This window comes from Paroedura picta, chromosome 10 (assembly GCF_049243985.1).
Source record: "Paroedura picta isolate Pp20150507F chromosome 10, Ppicta_v3.0, whole genome shotgun sequence".
In the NCBI taxonomy this organism is placed as follows: Eukaryota; Metazoa; Chordata; class Lepidosauria; order Squamata; family Gekkonidae; genus Paroedura; species Paroedura picta.
The window spans coordinates 5,683,132-5,702,556 of record NC_135378.1 but is presented as its reverse complement, the minus strand read 5'-3'; the positions used below and the strand labels follow the sequence as shown (position 1 = coordinate 5,702,556).

General features: G+C 51.9%; 1 protein-coding gene across 1 annotated transcript; it reads right to left on the bottom strand.

Moving 5' to 3' along the window:
* Positions 1 to 6,661: 6,661 nt before the first annotated feature.
* Positions 6,662 to 18,186, bottom strand: LOC143819683 (D(1) dopamine receptor-like). The gene is given in 4 exon segments (XM_077301576.1): positions 6,662 to 7,358; positions 7,360 to 7,947; positions 15,494 to 15,576; positions 17,920 to 18,186. Coding segments are annotated over 4 exon segments (1,518 nt in total). The 3' UTR covers positions 6,662 to 6,778.
* Positions 18,187 to 19,425: the final 1,239 nt, after the last annotated feature.

Below are 19,425 nucleotides of genomic sequence, written 5' to 3'. Positions count from 1 at the left end.
AGAAAGGACCTCATGGGTCATCTAGTCCAACTATGCACTATGCAGGACACTCACAACCCTCTCGCTCATCCTCTGTAACCTACCACCCCCTTAAGCCTTCACAAAATCAGCCAAAATCAATTTTGTCTGAGGGAGGGGGCCTGCACATGAAAGTTCACGCCTTGAATAAATCTTTTTTTTTAGTCTTAAAGGTGCCCCTGGACTCAAGTTTTGTTCTTCCAAATCATTGGTTTTCGTTACTCAGTTCATACCCCGCCCTTCTCTGCAAGGGGGTCCCAAAGTGGCCAACATCACTTCTCTGCCATTTCATCCACACAACAGCCTTGCAGGGTAGATCGAGATCGAGTGTTCATCTGTCTGGAGCATCGGAAAAGAGTGAGATCGGCATGGTGGGACAAGAGGCAGGACTCAATTGAAAACCCCCTGGAAAAAACCAATTTATATACAATCATGAACCATGGATCTTCACACCATTGGTCAGTTTCCAGAGGAACTGGATTAAAGGGTGGCAGCATTAGGAAGGTTGAGAACCACTGGCTTAAGTATCCAGGGGAGCTTTCCTGAAAGCCATTCTGTACAGAAGGAAGAACAAGCTGACAGGCTTCTGGGTTACACTTTTTTGGACAGAAGGCGGAGGTAGGGTTACTACCACCCCCTTAAGCCTTCACAAAATCAGCCAAAATCAATTTTGTCTGAGGGAGGGGGCCTGCACATGAAAGCTCACGCCTTGAATAAATCAAGGGAAAGAGCAAGATTGGCATGGTGGGACAAGAGGCAGGATTGAACTGAAAACCCCGGGGGGGGGGGGGAACAATTTATATACAATCATGAATAATGGATCTTCACGCCGTTGGTCAGTTTTGGTTAAATTTCTGTGAAAGAAATTAATTGAATAATTTCATGGTTGGGGGTCACCACAAGATGAGGAACTGGATTAAAGGGTGGCGGCATTAGGAAGGTTGAGAACCTCTGCTGTAAGAAACGTGAGGCTAAGAGAGCCCTGATATTACTGAAGAAGAAGAAGAAGAAGAAGAAGAAGAAGAAGAAGAAGAGGAAGAGGAAGAGGAAGAGGAAGAGGAAGAGGAAGAGGAAGAGGAAGAGGAGGAGGAGGAGGAGGAGGAGGAGGAGGAGGAGTTAGTTCTCATCTGCCACTTTTCTCTACCTGAAGGAGTTTGAAAGCAGCTTGAAAACTCCACCTTCCCTTTGCTCTCCCCACAACAGTCATCCTGTGAGGTGGGTGAGGCTGAGGGAGCCCTGAAATTACTGAAGAAGAAGAAGAGTTGGTTCTTAGATGCTGCTTACATTCGCCTTTGGCCCTGCCTCTGACAGGCCTCTTTGGAGCTTTTTTCCTGACGCACATGAGATACAATCTCAGCACAGAATTAAGAATTAAGAGTGGTGACCCCAGGCACATATCATAGGAGGTGGTCTCCAAAAAGGATAAAATAGAATAATAGAGTTGGAAGGGACCACATGGGTCATCTAGTCCAACCCCCTGCACTATGCAGGACACTCACATCCCAATCGCTCATCTACTGTAACCTGCCACCCCTTTGCCTTCACAGAATCAGCCTCTCCATCAGATGGCTATCTAGCCTCTGTTTAAACATTTCCAAAGATGGAGAACCCACCACCTCCCGAGGAAGCTTGTTCCACTAAGAAACTGCTCTGTCAGAAACTTCTTCAGGATGCTTAGATGGAATTTCTTTTTAATTAATTTCATCCCATTCGTTCTGGTCTGTCCCTCTGGGGCAAGACAGAACAACTCTGCTCCATCCACCATATGGCAGCCTTTTAAATACTTGAAGATGGTTATCAGATCCCCTCTCAGTCGTCTCCTCTCTAGGCTAAACAGACCAAGTTCCCCCAACCTTTCTTCATATGTCTTGATCTCCAAACCCCTCACCAAAAACAGATGTAAAATAGGCACTAAGCCTTTCTGCTTTCTCTGCATCTTCCGTTAGAGTTTGTCCATCCACACCCAACAGTGGGCCTATTGCCTCCTTTACTTTACGTTTGCTCCTCACATAACTGAAAAATCTTTTCTTGTTACAATGGGCTTCCCTGGCCAATCTTAGCTCACTCTCAGCTTTGGCCTTTCTGATGATTGATCTACAGTGCCTAGTAACTTGTAGGTACTCAACTTTAGAGCTCTGTCCTTCCCTCCATTTCCTGAACATTTTTCTTTTCTTTCTTAGTTCCTCTTGAAGTTCTCTGTTCATCCAAATAGGCTTCTTAAAGCTCCTGCAGTGTTTTCGTCTTTCTGGGTTTAGCCCACTTCTCAAATCTATCCTGTATTCTGTTGCTGTCTTCAGTTGTGTTTGCTACCCCTCCCAGTTTAGTATCATCTGAAAATTTAATCAGTATCCCCTCTAATCCCTCATCCAAATCATTTATAAATATGTTGAACAACACAGGCCCCAGGACAGATCCTTGGGGTACTCCACTTGTCACTCTTTTCCAAGAAAATGCTGAACAATTAACAAGTACCCTCTGGGTACGATTTGTCAACCAGTTATTGATCCACCTGACAGAATTAGGATCCATACCGCATTTTACCAACTTGTCAACAAGAATATCATGTGGAACCTTATCAAAAGCTTTACTGAAATCCAGATAAATTATGTCCACAGCAGTCCCCTTTCCTGTCCTCTCCTCACAACAGACACCCAGTGAGGTGGGTGAGGCTGAGAGAGCCCTGATATTCCTGCTCGGTCAGAACAGCTTTCTCAGTGCCATGGCAAGCCCAAGGTCACCCAGCTGGCTGCATGTGGAGAAGGAGCGGGAAATCAAACCCAGTTTACCAGATTAGAAGCCTGTGCTCATAACCACTACACCAAGGTGGTAATGTTCCCAGAGAGGCATGAGGTAGAGCTTCAGGTTCTCCAACCCTGGCAGAAGACTAGGTTGCCTCCTGGAGAATGGTGGGAGAAACCTGGGAGAAGGGCAGGGACCCCAACTGGGCCCAATGCCAAAAGTCCACCTTCCAAAGCAGCTGGGAACTGAGCTCTGTAGTCTGGAGATGAACTGTATTTCTGGGGGACCCATCTGGAGGCTGGCATTCCTGCATGGATGTCAGCCTCCCTATGAGGTTCTGCAGTTGCCCAGCCTGCCTCAGATATGGCCACCACAGCAGATGTTAAGATATGTTGAGATCCGCACACTGCTGCAGCTTCATTCACCTGGAAAAGCCAGAGGGCTGCACCACAATCTCCAGGGAAGGAGATGTCTGTGGTCCCAGGAAGGGATCTGAGGGAAGCAGGCTGTCTTGCAGCTCCCCTGCCACCCACACCATTCTGCTTGGGCACTGGTCCCACTCCAGCTCCCCACTGTGCCTCTCAGGGCTTGGGGGTGGCTGGCCAGCCGTGGCAACCGTGGCAGCCCACTAGCGGAATCTATACCCTTGGCAGGAGCAATTTGCATAAGTGCAAGGACAAATAATTTCAAAACTGTCCAGAGAGGAAGAATGGCTCTTCCAAACACAAACTATTTAGGATGCTATAAAAAGCCTGAGAGAAGGAAGAAAGAATGCCGGGTTATTTTATATACATTCCTGACTACGTTAGGCTGCTGCTGCTGCTGTTGTTGTTATGTGCGAAGTCATGTCCGACCCATCGCGACCCCATGGACAATGATCCTCCAATGATCCTTCCTGTCCTCTACCATTCCCCGGAGTCCATTTAAGTTTGCACCTACTGCTTCAGTGACTCCATCCAGCCACCTCATTCTCTGTCGTCCCCTTCTTCTTTTGCCCTCAATCGCTCCCAGCATTAGGCTCTTCTCCAGGGAGTCCTTCCTTCTCATGAGGTGGCCAAAGTGTTTGAGTTTCATCTTCAGGCTACTGTAGATAATGTCTGTTTCAATAATCGCCCAGAGCAGTGCAGAAAGCTGCTCTCATGAATTTTTAGTACTTCTTCAATATTTAAACAGTAACGCCCACCTGTACCGTTCCCAGAACATTCAGACGGTAGAAAAGAACCTTCCGCTATTGAACTCTGACCTCTTTTTAAAAAACAATGGCTGTTTCCCTGATAGGCTTCAGGTGGTGGGTAGAGATTTCCCATGGTCTCCAGACAGCAAGAACCTCCTGCAGGTGGGGCCTGAAGCTCTGCTGGGATGACAATTGAATTCCAGCTGCCAGACATCAGTTCCCAAGGAGGAAAAGGCTGATTTGGACTCTAGGGGCCATTCCGCACTGAGGGGGGGGGTGTACTTTTTTTCACTCGGGGGGGGGAGCGTGGCAACGATGAAAAGGCAGCTCAAACACCACCTGCTAGCTAGATGGGTCTCTCCGTTGCAACGAATCAAAGCAGATTCGTTGCAACGTGTTTGTGTGTGTGTGTGTGTTTTTTTAAACCTGCCTTAAAGGGAAAGGGGCTTTTTGGGAGCATGATAACAGCCACCCAATGGCTGCTCGTTTGATTGACAGCCAGGGGTGGGACAAAGCTCAGCAATATCGCTTCCTGGCTAGCGATTTTTGCCGAGACTGGAAATCTGTGGGAAACGATAGAAACGCAACTGGATTCCACTACAAAGGCAGGTATGCATAACGACAAATTCCACTATTTAAAATGGCGTTTTTTCGTTCCGCAACCAATTTGCAACATAGATCCTGGTGCGGAATGGCCCTAGGTCATTGATTCCTGCTCAGGCCTCTCCCCTCCCAGCCCCCCAAATTGCCAGCTGCTTCCCAAACCAGATCTGGCCCTCGTGCCGCCTCCCCCTTCCCACAAATGTTGATTACAGCTCAGAGAGCCAAAGGGGGAAGAAACTGTGCGGCTGCTGGATTTTTCATGTGGAGTAAAATGCCAGACCTTGATCTGAAGGGAAAGAAGAAAACAAGAAGTGCAGGGGCCCTCTGGGCTCCCACATCAGGAGCCGTGGCAGCCTGTCTGCTTGGGGAATAAAATGTCCTGAAATAAAGGACATAACTTCTCAGCAGGTCCAGTCACTTTGAACCGGTAAATCTGTCACAGAGAAAGGAAGAAATGCATGTTCTTCCCATTGAACACCAATTTGTCTTGAATAGGCGGGCACAGTAAACCAAGGGGAATGACCACGTGGAGTCACACTCTCCCGAGACTGAACCCATTCCCCCCCCCCTGTTGGATTGTTGGAGCATAAACCTAAGTAGCCCTCTTTTGTGTGCGTTGTTGCATATTCACATGGAGCTATTGTGGGAGTGTGAAAATACAAGATATTGCAAAAATGATCAATGGATTTTCAGGGCATTTCCGCACATCGGAAAAAATAGCATTACACCAGCGTAATGGCATAGCGCTAAATATTGTCGCACCTCCAGCCATTCCTCACCTTCTCACTGTCTCACTTCCATCTGCCACCTTTTCACACTTCTTACACTCCTCATTGCCTGCTGGAAATGTCGGAAGAGAGCAACGCACTTTATAAACAACTCTCTTCCACCTGTCAATCAATCCACGCAACCAATCCCCTTTCTCAATGTTTTAATGGGCCCATGATGCCTGCAATTTTTTTGGTAAAAAATAATAGTTCTATGTTTAAATGCTTATGCATCTAATCATAGATGCACAGTGCTTTTTGAATTCCACCCCTTATAGAATTACAAGTCTTGATACTTAAAAAAATGAAATATTCATGATGGGGGGGGGGGGACTTTAGAGAGGCATGCTTTGTGATACAACTTTGGGGAAAAATATTTTTGGTTTTGCCTGCACGCTTATGCGCATATGTGTTTGCTTAAAAAATCCTGTCCCCGGAAGAAGAGACCTGGTAGATCTGCCAAGGGCCGAGCTTGAGTTCCAAGGCAGGATCCAAGCAGATGTGAAATTAATAGGGGGTAGGACTAGATGGCCTGGATGGACCCTTCCCACTCTAGGAATCAGCAGTGGAATGGGCTGCCTAAGGAGGTGGTGATCTCCCCCCTCACTGAGGAAGAGTCCTTGCACTCGAAAGCTCACGCCTTGAATACATCTTTGTAGGTCTTAAAGGTAACACTGGACTCTGATTTTGTTTTGTTGTCCCCCATCACTGGCAGTCTTCAAGCAGTGGCTGGACAGATCCTTGTGTGGAGGAAGAAGAGGGGCGTGCAGCACAAGGGGAAGCACTCCCGAATAAATTCTATCAATTCTATCAAAAGGGGAAGCACTCCCAAATAAATTCCATTGTTGTCCCTGGGTTTGCCTCCAAAGTCAGTCTGAATGGGATGGCAGGCCAAAGAGGACCCCTGAAGAGCACAGTCCAAGGGGGCTTTGGCAGGAGAGCCCCCCGAATGACACCTCAGCCCTTCTGCTCCCTGTGGCCCAGTTCAAACGGAGCTGATACTCCATCTCCTTGTGCTGTATTTCTTCTTTGGGAACACGCCAGGAGAGAGCAGCGGCCAGGCACTGTTGGGGAGCCATGAGTGACTTGGGCAGAAAGAGAAGGGAGTCCCCCTGGTTGAGCCCGGCCCCCTTTGGGGCCTCCACAACCCCCAATCCAGCCTGCCAGGGGGAAAGGGAGCCTGTTCCGTCCCCCTCTCTCCAGGGGGAAGCCCCCAGGAAGCCAAGGGGCCTCAATGGCTCTGCGGGTGGTGGGGCGTCCAGCAGCAGGGTGAGTGGGGGTCCAGGCTGAGAAACTCTTGGCCATGGAGCCTGGGGAGGGGAGGGACCGCGATGGGGGTCCAGTGCCCCCTGATCCCCCCCCCCGAAAGCCGCCCTTTTGTCCAGGGGGACTGCTACCTGTAGCTGCGCTGCCAGGGCGGTCGGCATCCTTCCTGCAGGGGCCGCTGTGCAGAGCCCTCCATCCCTTCCGCGGCCGGTCAGCCCGTCCGCCCGCGGCGTCGAGTGGCGTCTGGGCTGCTGGTAGGAGAGGCGCTGGCGGCTGAGGGGCGGCGGCCGAGCAGGCTGGAGAGGCGCCTGCGGAGGTCGGCGTTGCAGGCGCAGATGAGCGGGCTGAGCGAGGAGTTGGCCCAGCCGACCCAGACGAAGGCGTCGAAGGTGGCGTCGCTGACGCCGTCGGGGCAGAAGGGCACGAGGCAGTTGAGCACGAAGAGGGGCAGCCAGCAGCCCACGAAGGCGCCCGGCACCAGCGCCAGCGTCTTCAGCACGCGCGCCTCCTGCCGCAGCGCCGCGCCCGGCAACGGCCCCGACGGGGCGCCCGGCGGGCGAGGGCTGCTGCGGCAGCGGCGGGCGTGCTCGGCGGCGCGCTCCAGCGACGCGATGCGGCGGAGGTGGCGGCGGGCGATGCGGTAGATGCGCCCGTAGGCGACCAGCACGACGGCCACGGGGATGTGGAGGCTGACGAGCGAGGAGGAGACGGCTCGGGCGCCGTGGAGGCTGGCGACGCAGCGGCGGGGGGCGGCGGGCCGGTCCAGCTGGACGGGCACGAAGGAGCCGAGGCGATGGCGTCACGCGGCGCTGGTAGGCGAAGGGGCTGGCGACGGCCCAGTGGCGCTCGAGCGCGAGGAGGCACAGGTGCGGGATGGACGCCGCGCAGCACAGGATGTCGCAGCCCACCAGCCCACAGGCGGCAGAAGGCGCCGCCACCTCGGCCGCCACCTGCCACGGCATGACCAGCAGCGCCACCAGCAGGTCGGCGGCGGCCAGCGAGGCCAGGAAGAGGCCGGGCGCCTTGGCGCGCAGTGGCCGCCAGCCCGCGATGGCCGCGCACACCAGGCCGTCGCCCAGCAGCGTCCACAGCACCAGCAGCCACAGCAGGCCGCCCGCCCGCCCGCGCCGCCCGCGCCCCCCCCCCCCGCAGGAGCGGCGCCCGAGCCCGAGCCCGGCCAACCCGCCCCGGCCGCGCTCGCCGCCGTCCAGCCCCCGCCGCCGAGGCGTTCTTGGCCCAGGGCGAGCGGAGCATGGCCCGCCGCCCCCCGGGCGTCCTCTCCCATCGGCGGCCGCCCCGTCGGCCAAGCTCCCGCCGCCTCGCCAGGCGCCTCCTCTGCCGCGCAGCCCCGACGGATGAGCGGGCGAGAGCGCCGCGTCCCTTTTGCAAAGGGCAGGCGGGCAGGCAGGCGGAGCGCCGCCCCTTGGGAAGGCCGCCGGGGGTGCGGGCTGAGCCTCGCGAAGGATGGCAGCTCCTCTCCAGACGGCAGCGAGAAGGACTGCTGGGGGGGGGGGTAGGGCCCTGCACCCCACCGAAGTGCCCGCCTCCCCTCCCCCTCTATCCCGTGCCCGTGGACGGGCCACCCTGGCAGCAAGGGCCGTGGGAGGTCAGAAGGGGCCCTGCCTCTTTCTCCAGCCTGGGGCCTTTGCTCCTTCAAGGACCACCGTGCCACACACACACCTGGGGGGGCAGCGGTCTTCAACTTCCCTGCCAGGACTCTTGGGGGGGGGGTGCAGCCCCATCTCCTTGGTCTGCGGCTGCCTACTTTGGCTGCTTCAGGGAATGACTCGCTAAGGTGGATCCGAGAGTTGGAAATTTTTGGTTGGGGGGTGGGTGGGAATCAGTTGGGCATGAAATTGTAGTCACTGTGGAGGAGCAGGTAGCTGTGAGTTCCTGCATTGTGGAGAGGGGTGGACTAGATGACCCTGGAGACCCCTTCCAACTCTTTGATTCTCTGATTCTTCTCATGCCACTGTGAAGCCACGGATCCAGGGTAGGTCCATGTCCCTTCCTCAGGCAACCTGTGCAGATGCTCCCTTTGGGAAGGGAGGGGGGCTGGAGTATGCTGAGCAACCCCCTCTGTACAATCACAAACTGAACCTGGGGGGGAAAGCTGTGTCTTAGCTGCTGCTCAGTGTGCGGAAGGTCCCAAGTTCAACCCCCGGCAGCATCTCTGGTTCAAAGGAAGACCTTGGAGAGCTGCTGCCAGGGTGTACCTTAAAGCGGGGGTACCAGGCCTCAGTACCAGGCTGCTGGCGGCTGCGCCTGCCTCCCCCCCCCCACCTCCCCGCAGCGAGAAGCTTGCCAGGCTGCGAGCGAAGTCGCTCGCAGCCCGGCTAGCTTCTCACTGCGGGGGGGGGGGGAAGAGGCAGGCACGGCCACCGGCACATTGGCAGACACAAACGCGCATGCGTGGAGCTGCCGCACATGCCCATTTGCGCCCCCTTCTGCCACAAACGCGCATGCACAGCAACTCTGCGCATGCATGTTTGAACGCGACTGCCGCTCATGCGCGGTGCCCAGACCGCCGGCTCTCCCCCACCCCCAGAGGCGGTCCTCAATCACACAAAGGTTGGGGATCGCTGCCTTAAAGGCAAACACATATCTATGGTGGGCAGGGGGTTGTGTGAGCCCAAAGCCCACTGTATCAGACATTCAAAGTCCAATTTATTTTGCCCACAGGAGATTCATGACTACCTTTCCGGAATGTTAACATGCTAATTGCTGCTCACCCTCTACTTATAGTTAAGGACTGGTGGTCTCTCAGATACACAGGGCCCAGACAGCGTACGGCCTTAAAGGTGATTACCAGAACCTTAAGCTTAATCCGGAATTCAACTGAGAGCCAGCCAAGTTCTTGAAGTACCGGCCGGATGTGGGATCTCCATGATGTAGAGCGAGTTGCAGATGTCCAGCCTAGAGGTGACCGTCACATGGATCACTGTGGCCAGGTGTTCTGGGTCCAGGTAGCTTGGCTTGGCAGAGGTGGTAGAATGCCAGCTGTGCTACCTTTGTGACCTGGGCTTCCATTGTAAGGGAAGCATCCAGGATCATGCCCAGGTTCCTGGCGGAGTGCGTTGGTGAGAGCTGCACACTGTCCAGGGTGGGCAGATGCGCTTCCTCCCATGGTCCCTTCCTACCCAACCATAGGACCTCTGTCTTCAGGTGACCCTGCTTGATCCATTTTGTCACTGCTTCCAGACATCTGGCTAAGGATTCTGGGGGGGAGTCAGGGCGGTCATCCATCAGGAGGAAGAGCTGGGTGTCATCCGCATATTGGTGGCAACCCAGCCCAAACCTCTGCACCAGCTGAGCCAGAGGGCGCATGAAGGCGTTAAATAAGATAGGAGAGAGGACTGCTCCTTGTGGGACTCCACATCTGAGCTGGTGTTGGTTAGATATTCTCTCCCCTATCACTACCCTCTGTCCACAGCATCAGAGGAAGGAATTCAGCCATTTGAGGGCTGTTCCCCATATTCCGGTGTCGGCGAGGCGGTGAGCTAGGGGGCTCATGGTCTACTGTGTCAAACGCTGCCGATAGGTCTAATAGTATGAGCAGCGCTGACTCGCCCTGGTCTAGCTGGCATCGGAGGTCATCCATCAGGGCGACTAGCGCTGTCTCCACCCCATGTCCAGGCCAGAAGCCTGACTGAAATGGGTCAAGGGCTGAAGTTTCCTCCAGGAATGCTGATATTTGGTCCACAGCGGCCCTTTCAACCAACTTCCCCAGAAATGCTAAGTGCGAAACGGGGCGATAGTCACCAGATTAGAAGTCTGCACTCCTAACCACTACACCAAGCTGGGAAAGTAAAAGTAAAAGGATTCAGATGGATTCCAAAAGTAAAAGGATTTAGATATCTTTATACTAACGCCCGAAGCATGGGCAATAAGAAGGAAGAGCTGGAACTTCTCATGCTGATGGAAAGGTATGTTTTAGTAGGCATCACAGAAACTTGGTGGAATGATTCTCATGACTGGAATGCAATGGTGGATGGATATGAATAGATCGAAGAGGTGGAGGAGTGGCACTGTATGTGAGGAAAGGGCTTACCTGTCAGGAAATTCTAGTGAAGGAGAGCATATCTACAGTGAAAAGCATCTGGGTGAAAATAAGCGAGGGGAAAACAAACAGTGTGGAGGTTGGTGTCTGCCACCGACCGCCTGACCAACGAGAGGATGTGGATGCTGCACTTTGTGAGCAGCTTGAGAAAATATCCAAACGGCAGGACCTTGTCATCATGGGTGACTTCAATTTCCCAGATGTGTGCTGGGAAACGAACTCTGCGAAGCGTCCTCAGTCATGCAACTTTCTGACCTGCCTGGCTGACAATTTCATTTATCAAATGGTAGATGAACCCACAAGAGGTTCAGCCATACTGGACTTAATACTGACCAACAGGCAAGAGTTGGTGGATGAGGTGAAGGAGGTGGGGACCCTAGGGGGAAGTGACCATGTCCTCATAGAATTCCTTTTGAGATGGGGAGCCAAGGAAGCTTGTAGCCAGACGCGGATGTTGGTTTTTCGTAGGGCAAACTTTAACAAACTCAGAGACATGATGTCCCAGGTAGTGTCATACCATGGACGAGAATGCTGGAAGGGAAGGGAGCATGTGAAGGGTGGGCGCTACTCAAACAAGAGCTATTGCATGCTCAATCAATGACTATCCCAGAAAGACAAAAACACTGCAGGAGCTCTAAGAAGCCTATTTGGATGAACAGAGAACTTCAAGAGGAACTAAGAAAGAAAAGGAAAATGTTCAGGAAATGGAGGGAAGGACAGAGCTCTAAATCTTTTTTTGACCAAGTAACAGGTTTGCTGGATCGTGGAAATTCTATGATTCTATGATTCTTTGAAAGTGAATAGAAAAATATCTTTGTAAACAACGACACTAAAAGCACGTGTAAAAAGCACCTTATATCTGGATATGAGCAATGAAAAAGAAGATTTTGTATGTGCACACACACAACACTGAAGACTGTGGCTGACAGGCTAGCCCTGAATTGGTTACTTCCATCCTTTGTAAACAGTTCCATTCTGTTCTCTCACGTGTATTGCCACAGTCACAGTCTGTATAGAGCAGCCTTTCTCAATTTCCTTATCATTGAGAAACCCTTGAGACAATCTTCAGGCTTCAAGAAACCCCAGAAGTGTGCAATCATGCAGGATATGGTGGGAATCATAGCTCTGTACACACCTACCCAGGGCCTCTCCCCTTTCCACCCCTTTCAGGTCAACCATTGGCCATTTTGGGAGTGGGGTGGTGGGTCAGCACGATCATATATGGTCATATCACCTGATCAATGTTTAACAAATTTAAGAAATATATTAAAAACTAGGGGCAAAGCCCGTTGTATCCAAGAATACAACGGGTGCTAGAGCTTGGCAGTGGGAAGAGGAAGGGGAGGAGTTGTCCAGTCCGTAAGGGCATGGGGTTGAATGTGTGTGTTGCGTGGGATGTTGTGGTGGCGTGGTGGCGAATGAGGACGTGGGTGTGGAGATATGGGTGTCAAGAACCTGTGGTGTGGAATGTTCATTGAGTGTGGGAGAGGACTGACCTTTGGGAATGGTGGCATAGTGGTTACAGATGAGCTTTCCAGAGCCATGTCCTCAGATATGTGAAGGGAAAATCAGACTGGAGACTCTTCTTAGGGGAAGATTACATGGCAACTAATTCCCCCCAGTTCTGCGTCATTTCCCTTCTTGTGTGAATTAGGCCACAGACACCGAAATGCCCCTCTGCCCTAATACACATAGGGTAGTCACAGTACACAGGTGTCCACCCTGTTCCTTCTCCATTTATTCACTGTTGATAAAATGTTATGTGCCCACATGTTTCTTTCATGGCTGCTCCTTAGAAGAACGGATTTGTGTACCCTGTTGTTTACTACCCAAAGGAGTCTCAAAGCAGTTTATTAACACCTTTTCCATTCGTCTTCCCACAATAGTCAACCTGTGAGGTATGTGGGGCTGTGAGAGGTCTGAGAGAACTGGGAATGGGCCGCAGTGACCCAGCAGGTCTAAGGTGTCTCAAAGCATTTTCCAATCATCTTCCCTTCCTCTCCCTCTCACTATTTACAGTTTCAAGCTGTAAGTATTTATTTAGATCTTCCTGCACTTTCCAGACTCACAGGACTGATGCTGGTCTGCCTGTCTGCGCCCCAGAATACAGTTGCTGGTAAGGGCTGTCCATAGCCCATAGCCCAGGAGGGACACACCTGCACCACTCCCTCCCAACTGCAGGCAAAAATGGCTCCTTTGAAGGCTGGACTCTGAGGCATTGTACGATTTTGAAGTCCCACTTCCAAACCTCCAGGAATACTTCCAACTCAGGGGTAGCCAACCTCCAGGTGGGGCCTGGAGAGCTCCTGGAATTACAGCTCACCTGCAGAGTATAAAGATCAGCTCCCCAGGCAGAAAGGGCTACTTTGGAGAGGGTTGTGGTAGAGAAGAAACATTTAAGGCCTCCCGCACAGGTTGTTGTTGTTGAATTGAAAGACTTGAGGCCTACTGCACAGGGTTGTGCAGATGAAACAGGAGACAAAAAAAACAGTTTCATCTGCAGAATAACGCTGTGCAGTGGCCTCAAATGTGCGGAGTTGCAAAGAAGAAAGACACATGGCTTGGCCAGAGCAGTATTTTAAGTGAGAAGGGGCTTTTCTGTGGCCTCCCTGTCAGGCAACTGTTTGGCAGAAGGGGAAAGTTTCCCCCCCCCTCAAAAGGAAGGCCCTCATGCTCCCCTGTGTTGCTCTTGGAAACGCCTCCCTCCCCTCAGTCAGAGGCTCCTTCACAGCAGGCCTGAAGGGAGGGGAAGGGGAGCACTCTGCAGCCTCCTGCCAGCTCTTTTAGGGTTCTGAGGCAATTTACAGTTGGACATGACAGGACACCCTTGGGGCAAAAAGGGCTGGTACAGCCTGTGCTCATCCCCTTTGGCAGCCCTGCTGATCTCCGCTCCCTTTGGAGGTCAGGAGCAGACTGGCAGCCAGACTGGGCTGGATGAATGGAATTTTGGTCTGTCCTAGTGAGGGGCCAATAGGAAGGCTCTTCGCACGCCTCCCCATTGGCTGCTTGGCCCTGGATGGACACTTGGAGGGCCCAATCATTGGGCCCTCTGAGTTTTTATCCTGGACAGAGCCCGCCCTAACTCCTCCCCAGATGGCCTTACCCTTTTATTTAACCGTGGGAGCGGTTAAAGATATGTTTGTTATTGAGCAGGTTTCCTGGCTTCCAGGGCCTGTCAGAGGCTCCTTCGAAGCAGGCCTGAAGGGAGGGAGGGGGGAGAGCACTCTGCAGCCTCCTGCCAGCTCTGTCAGGGCTCTGAGGCCATTTGCAGTTGGACATGGCAGTTAGGACAGCCTTGGGGCAAAAAGGGCTGGCGCAGCCTCTGTTCTCATCCCCCTTGGCAGCCCTACTGACCTCCTCTCCCTTTGGTGGTCAGGAGCAGACTGGCAGCCATTTCTCCAGATTGCCTCTGGCTGGATGGAATTTTGGTCTGTCCTGGTAAGGGGCCAATCAGAAGGTGCTCTGCGCCTTTTGATTGGCCCCTCCGCTTATCAGTCCAGGGCCATGGGACCAATTGTTGCCCCTCCGCATCACGGACTGAGCCCACCCCAACACCCCTTACAGTTTTATTAAGAGGGAAAAGATTAATTAACTCCCACCCATTTGGGAAATTCTTCCAGGGCCCTCAAGAACCCCCAGGGTTGCAGGAACCCCAGGTTGAGAAAGCCTGGTATAAGTTTTCATGTGCATGCACACTTCTTCAGATACCTCCGGGGAGGGCGGTATAGAAGTATGATAAATAAATAAATAAATAAATACATTGAGATGGAAGTTACCAGTCCATAACTATAAGTAGAGGGTGAGCTGCAATTAGCTTTCAACATCCTTGCATCTGTTAAAGATCTTTATTGTTTTGTATGCTACTTGCTGGAGACTGACCTACTCGCTTTCAAAAACTTGTGCCTGGAACCGCCTGGTCTAGTGATGCTACTCAGTGTTATGTATTGCCATCTAGTGGACAAGGAGATCCTTCATAAGAGCTTGTGAGGCTTGGAGACTATTCCAACATGCTAACTGGGGCAGAGTCTGCACTTACTTTCTTTATTCCATTTTCAATCCTGTTGAATTCAGATTGCTTTGAACTCTGGTCTTCCTCTCCCCCCCTCCCCAAAGAAACAGGAAAGTGTTCTGCACGTGGTTAGGGTAGTTCAGAAAGGGGGGGGAGCCAAGCCTCTTTTTTTCTTTTCTTGAAGGGGGGGGAAAGAGGAGCCAGGCAGGGAGCCTCTTTCTTTTTTTGGAGAAGTGGGGGAGAGGATTGAAAAAGGCAGAAGAGGGAGGAAAAATCCAGGACCGACAGAAGTTGGGAGAAATTAGGGGCTTCTCCTTTAAGGCAAGTGTGTCACATGATCAGGTGTGGCCTATCAGAGGTTCTCTACCACGGAGCTTTCTTTCCCAATCTGGAGCTTTCTTTCCCAAACTGGATATTCAGGATTAAAAGCAGTCTGAGATATCGCAAAATAAAGGTATGGTCACTCTGGATCAATCCTTCTTGCTGCAGAAGGAAAATTTAAATTGCCCCAAATCCAAACGGAAATCGCATTCTGTGTAGAGGGCAGGGACTGAATCGACCTGGGGTTGGAATAAAAGCTCTGTGCAGTTTACACCTGGGAGGCAAAGTACAAGTGAAGCTCCATCCTGTGCTGTTTGTCCCCACATTTGAATGCAAACACAAGTGACTAACTTGGAGTGGAGGATTTTTAACCCTTTCTTTCCTACTATTAACTGGGACCACCTTCAGTATTCCCAAGGGAAAAGACATGTCGATCGTTGCTCGACTGTGTGCCTCCAGTTGTGTTTCAGATGTCCAGGATACACTCAGAAGCATTCTCAAAAGAAGAGGAGGAGGAGTTGGTTTTTATACCCCACTTGTTACTGACGGAATGAGTCTCAAGTGGCTGTAAAGTCCAGGTGGAATCCAGAGTGTGGGGAGGCGAGCTCTCCCGGGTGCCCTTGGGGGAAGAGCATGGAGCCAAGGAGAGGGATCTCTTCTGGGGACAGACAGGGTACTCCTAAGAGGACCTATCAGGGATTCCGGGAAACTATAAAGTGTTCTCAATTCGTTTGTATTCGATTAGGCACATACTGCTAAACCGATCATCTAATCCAGACCCTTTTGTTTATCTCTGCCCCCCCCCCCCCCGTTTAATACATCCTATTTACTTCTTTGTTAAACTTTGCAATGCCGGTTGTGTGTGATGGTTTACTGGGGCAGAAGTCATTTCGGTCTGAATGACGGTAAATAAAGATTGATTGATTGATGACCCTGGGGCAGAAGACGCTTCCCGGTTGTGAGGGAGAAGACCTTAGTGCAGCCGCTGATGCTGCTTTCCCCTCTAACAGCCAGGCCCAGGTGGGACAAACACCAGAAGCCCTGGAGGGGGGACACACTAAAAGCTCAGCAGCAGAAGAACGAGGAAGGGATGTTCATGCAGGAAGAGGAAGTGTTTGCCAGCCACGATCCCTCCCTCCCGCACAAAAATAAGGGGGTCTCAGGCAGAAGGACCGGGTTCAGTGCCTGGCCTCCTCCCGGCTGTGACATTTATTGGTGGCAGCGCCATGATTGGAATTAAACCCACAAGTTGGCTAGCGAGCCTTAAGAAAAGAAACACTCTATAGAGCTTAACAGATTTTACCTCAGGACATCTACCTGGGACATTCTCATCCGTCCTGGCATCACCCCCCCCCCCAAGGAGAGAGGCCGGTGGGGCTAGTGAGGGGCAGAAGCCTCCCCAGGGGACTCTTCCGGTCAGGGGACGGAGGTTACAGGACTGGAAACTGAGGTGGCGAGAAGACAAGCCGGGGAGGAAAAGGCTAGGAGTGAGGCAGAGAACGAGAAAGTAAAAATTGAAAGGGAATTGCAGTTAGACAGACTGGGAATAGAAGGAAAGTCAAAGGAAGCCCTGGGCCGTATGGGAAAGGCGGTATAAAAATTTAAAGAAAATACATACATACATACATACACTTTACAGGAGAGAGAGAAAGAACGAGAAGCTGAAGCAGATCAGGAGACAGAAATGTACCATTTAAAAATGGAAGAATTTAAATTGAGAGCTGAATTACAAATCCCACACAGAAGTGAAGTTAGACCCACAGTTGATCAGAAGAGATTCCCTAAATTCCAGGCAGAGAAGGATGTTGAAGGATTCCTCTTTAATGTTGAGAGAATTTGTAGGGATTTTGGGGCTCCAGGTAGGGACCGGGTGAAAGATCTGCATCCACAAATTGTGAAATCTATGTGGAGATGAGGGGGGAGGAATCCTCTAATTGCAGCCTCTTTAAAGAGAGGGTGAGAGAGGATGGTTTAGCTCCTGAGCAAAGCAAAAAAGCTTGGAGGGAGATGAGAAGGAAGCTTCGGGAGACCTCCTCACAAAGGCCTCAATAGATGGACTGAGGGAAGTAAAACAACCTCGCAGGTTTACAGCAATTTTACAAGCAGGTTCCCTCCCAACTGAGATGGTATCTCAGAGACAAAAACTTAAAAACAGTGAATGAGGCAGCTTGAGGGAGACTTGGGAGGGTTACTGAGTACACCCTTCAGAAAAAAATTGTGCCTCTGAAAACCAACCCTGCGAGGCAGCACACACCCGAACGCAAAAGAAAGAAGGGGGCAGTATGCTGTCATTGTCAGGCAGTGGGGCACATGAAATGCCAAAGTTCACAACGCCACAAGGAAAAAATACACCCCTCAGTCCAGACACTTAATCTTGTTAACAGGGGAGAAGAAGATCAGAACCCCACACGGAGCCCTGTGCCTGGGAAAGCCCAACCTGAAGGCTCAGCTACAGTTTTAAAGATCTCGAAAGTGCAGGAAGATCTCAGGAGACCCTGGAAGTTAATGACAAAGATCTGGTGGGCTGTAGAGACACCGGAGCACAGATTACCCTTATTAAATCACAGTTAGTCCTTAGAAAACAATATTTACCAGGCAAGACTTACAAAATAAGAGGGATCAGTGGTCCAGCCTTTGGGGTACAGTTGTCAGAGGTCCCTATCTTTAACCGCTCCTAGCGGAGTGGATAAAATATTTTGTTAAGGGCACCTGTCCGTGATGAGGAAGGGTGCCCATAGGCCCCTTCCTCTGGAATGATATTCGGGGGGCCCAATCCACAGGCGCAAAGCGCCTGCCTATTGGGCCCTCCGATTGTCAGTCTGGCGGCAAAGGACCAATTGACAGCCGTGTGCGGTGCGGCTCCCAATTGGTCTCTTGCTGCCGGACTAACTAATCGGGATCCCGATCCGCCCCCCTTCCTCCTCGCCTGCAGCTGCCCGCCCGCCGCCATAACTTCCCTCACCTCCAGCAGGCCAGGTCGCGGCCTCACCACGCCGCCACGCCCTCGCCTCCTCTCCGCGCTGCCACCGCACGACGAGACTCTACACGGCCCCAGGTAGCCGGCGACGTGGCTGGGGGGCCTCAACGAGCCATCGGGACCGCTGACTCCTGCGACCTGGCCGAGCCGCCCCGCGACGGCCCACGCCCGCGCCGGCCCCGCCAACTCCTGGGCCCCGCTCGCACCCCAAACCACGGCCGCGCCGGCCCCGCCGACTCCGAAGCCCCGCATTAAGACTGCAGCGGGCTTATTTACTAGTTAAATATGAAGGGTACCAAGGAACTGGCATGGTAGGGATACAGGGAGGATTAGACATGACCCTGCTACTGGGTAATGGTTTGGCTGCACAAGTTCAACCTGGGAAAGCCATTTCCAGGAGTAAATCCACATCACAGGCCTCCAAAAACATTATTGCCAGGCCAGAGTTGTCAGGGTTTACCATGACAATGGTGGGTAACCTGCAGTAAGCCAGGCGCTGCCTGTGGAAGAAACAGAAACTGTCCTATTAAATCTCTTGGATGAGCAGTTTGTTTTAGACCAATGTGGAGATGAGGCTTAAAAGACCTGTGGGAGAAAGCAATGTCCTGAGCTGAAGAAGTCTCAATAGAACAGCCATGCCGTTACCAAGTGGAAGACCAGAGACTATAGGGAGCCATTATGAAGAAGAATGTGGCAGTATGGGAGAAGAGAAAGCTGTTAGCTGGTTTATTGACCAAACATGGGCAAGGATGTTAGAAACTTTTGCAGGTCCTTTCCTGAATGTCAGCTAGTGGGGAGGACAGGGGAGAAGACTAGAGGACCACTACATCCAGTCCCCCGAGAAACTGAACCTTTGGCATGAGTTGGAGTGGACATGGTTGGTCCAGTCTCAAGGACTACCAGATGTGGCAATAAATATATTTTAAGAAGAGTCAGTTCTTATATGCTGCTTTTCTCTACCAGAATGAGTCTCAAAGAAGCTTACAGTCGCCTTCCCTTTCCTCTCCCCACAACAGACACCCTGTGAGGTGGGTGAGGCTGAGAGAGCCCCGAGATTACTGCTTGGTCAGTGCTATGGCAAGCCCAAGGTCTGCATGTGGGGGAGTGGGGAATCAAACCCAGCTCGCCAGATTAGAAGCTATTGCTCTTAACCACTACACTACACTCAGTGAAATGCCCCATTATTGCAGTTCTTTCCCAAAGAAACTCTACATTGCTAATCCAGAAAAACTGAGGATTTTAAAGATGCTTTGTAGTGTTTTCATGTTATTCCATTCTAGTGGCTTAAAAAAAAAACGTTTTTTCTAACTTCTGATCCTTAGGAATGAGATATGAACTAAACTGAAACAGAGAAATAAAGAATTTACACCAGCCCAACTCCTGCAAACAGCACTTTTCTCCTGCCAATTTCTCAAACCCCTCCCCCCATTAGCTCTGCTTCCATGTGACTCCAGTGGCCTCCCATTCCCACTGCCACCATCTTGCTTTGGG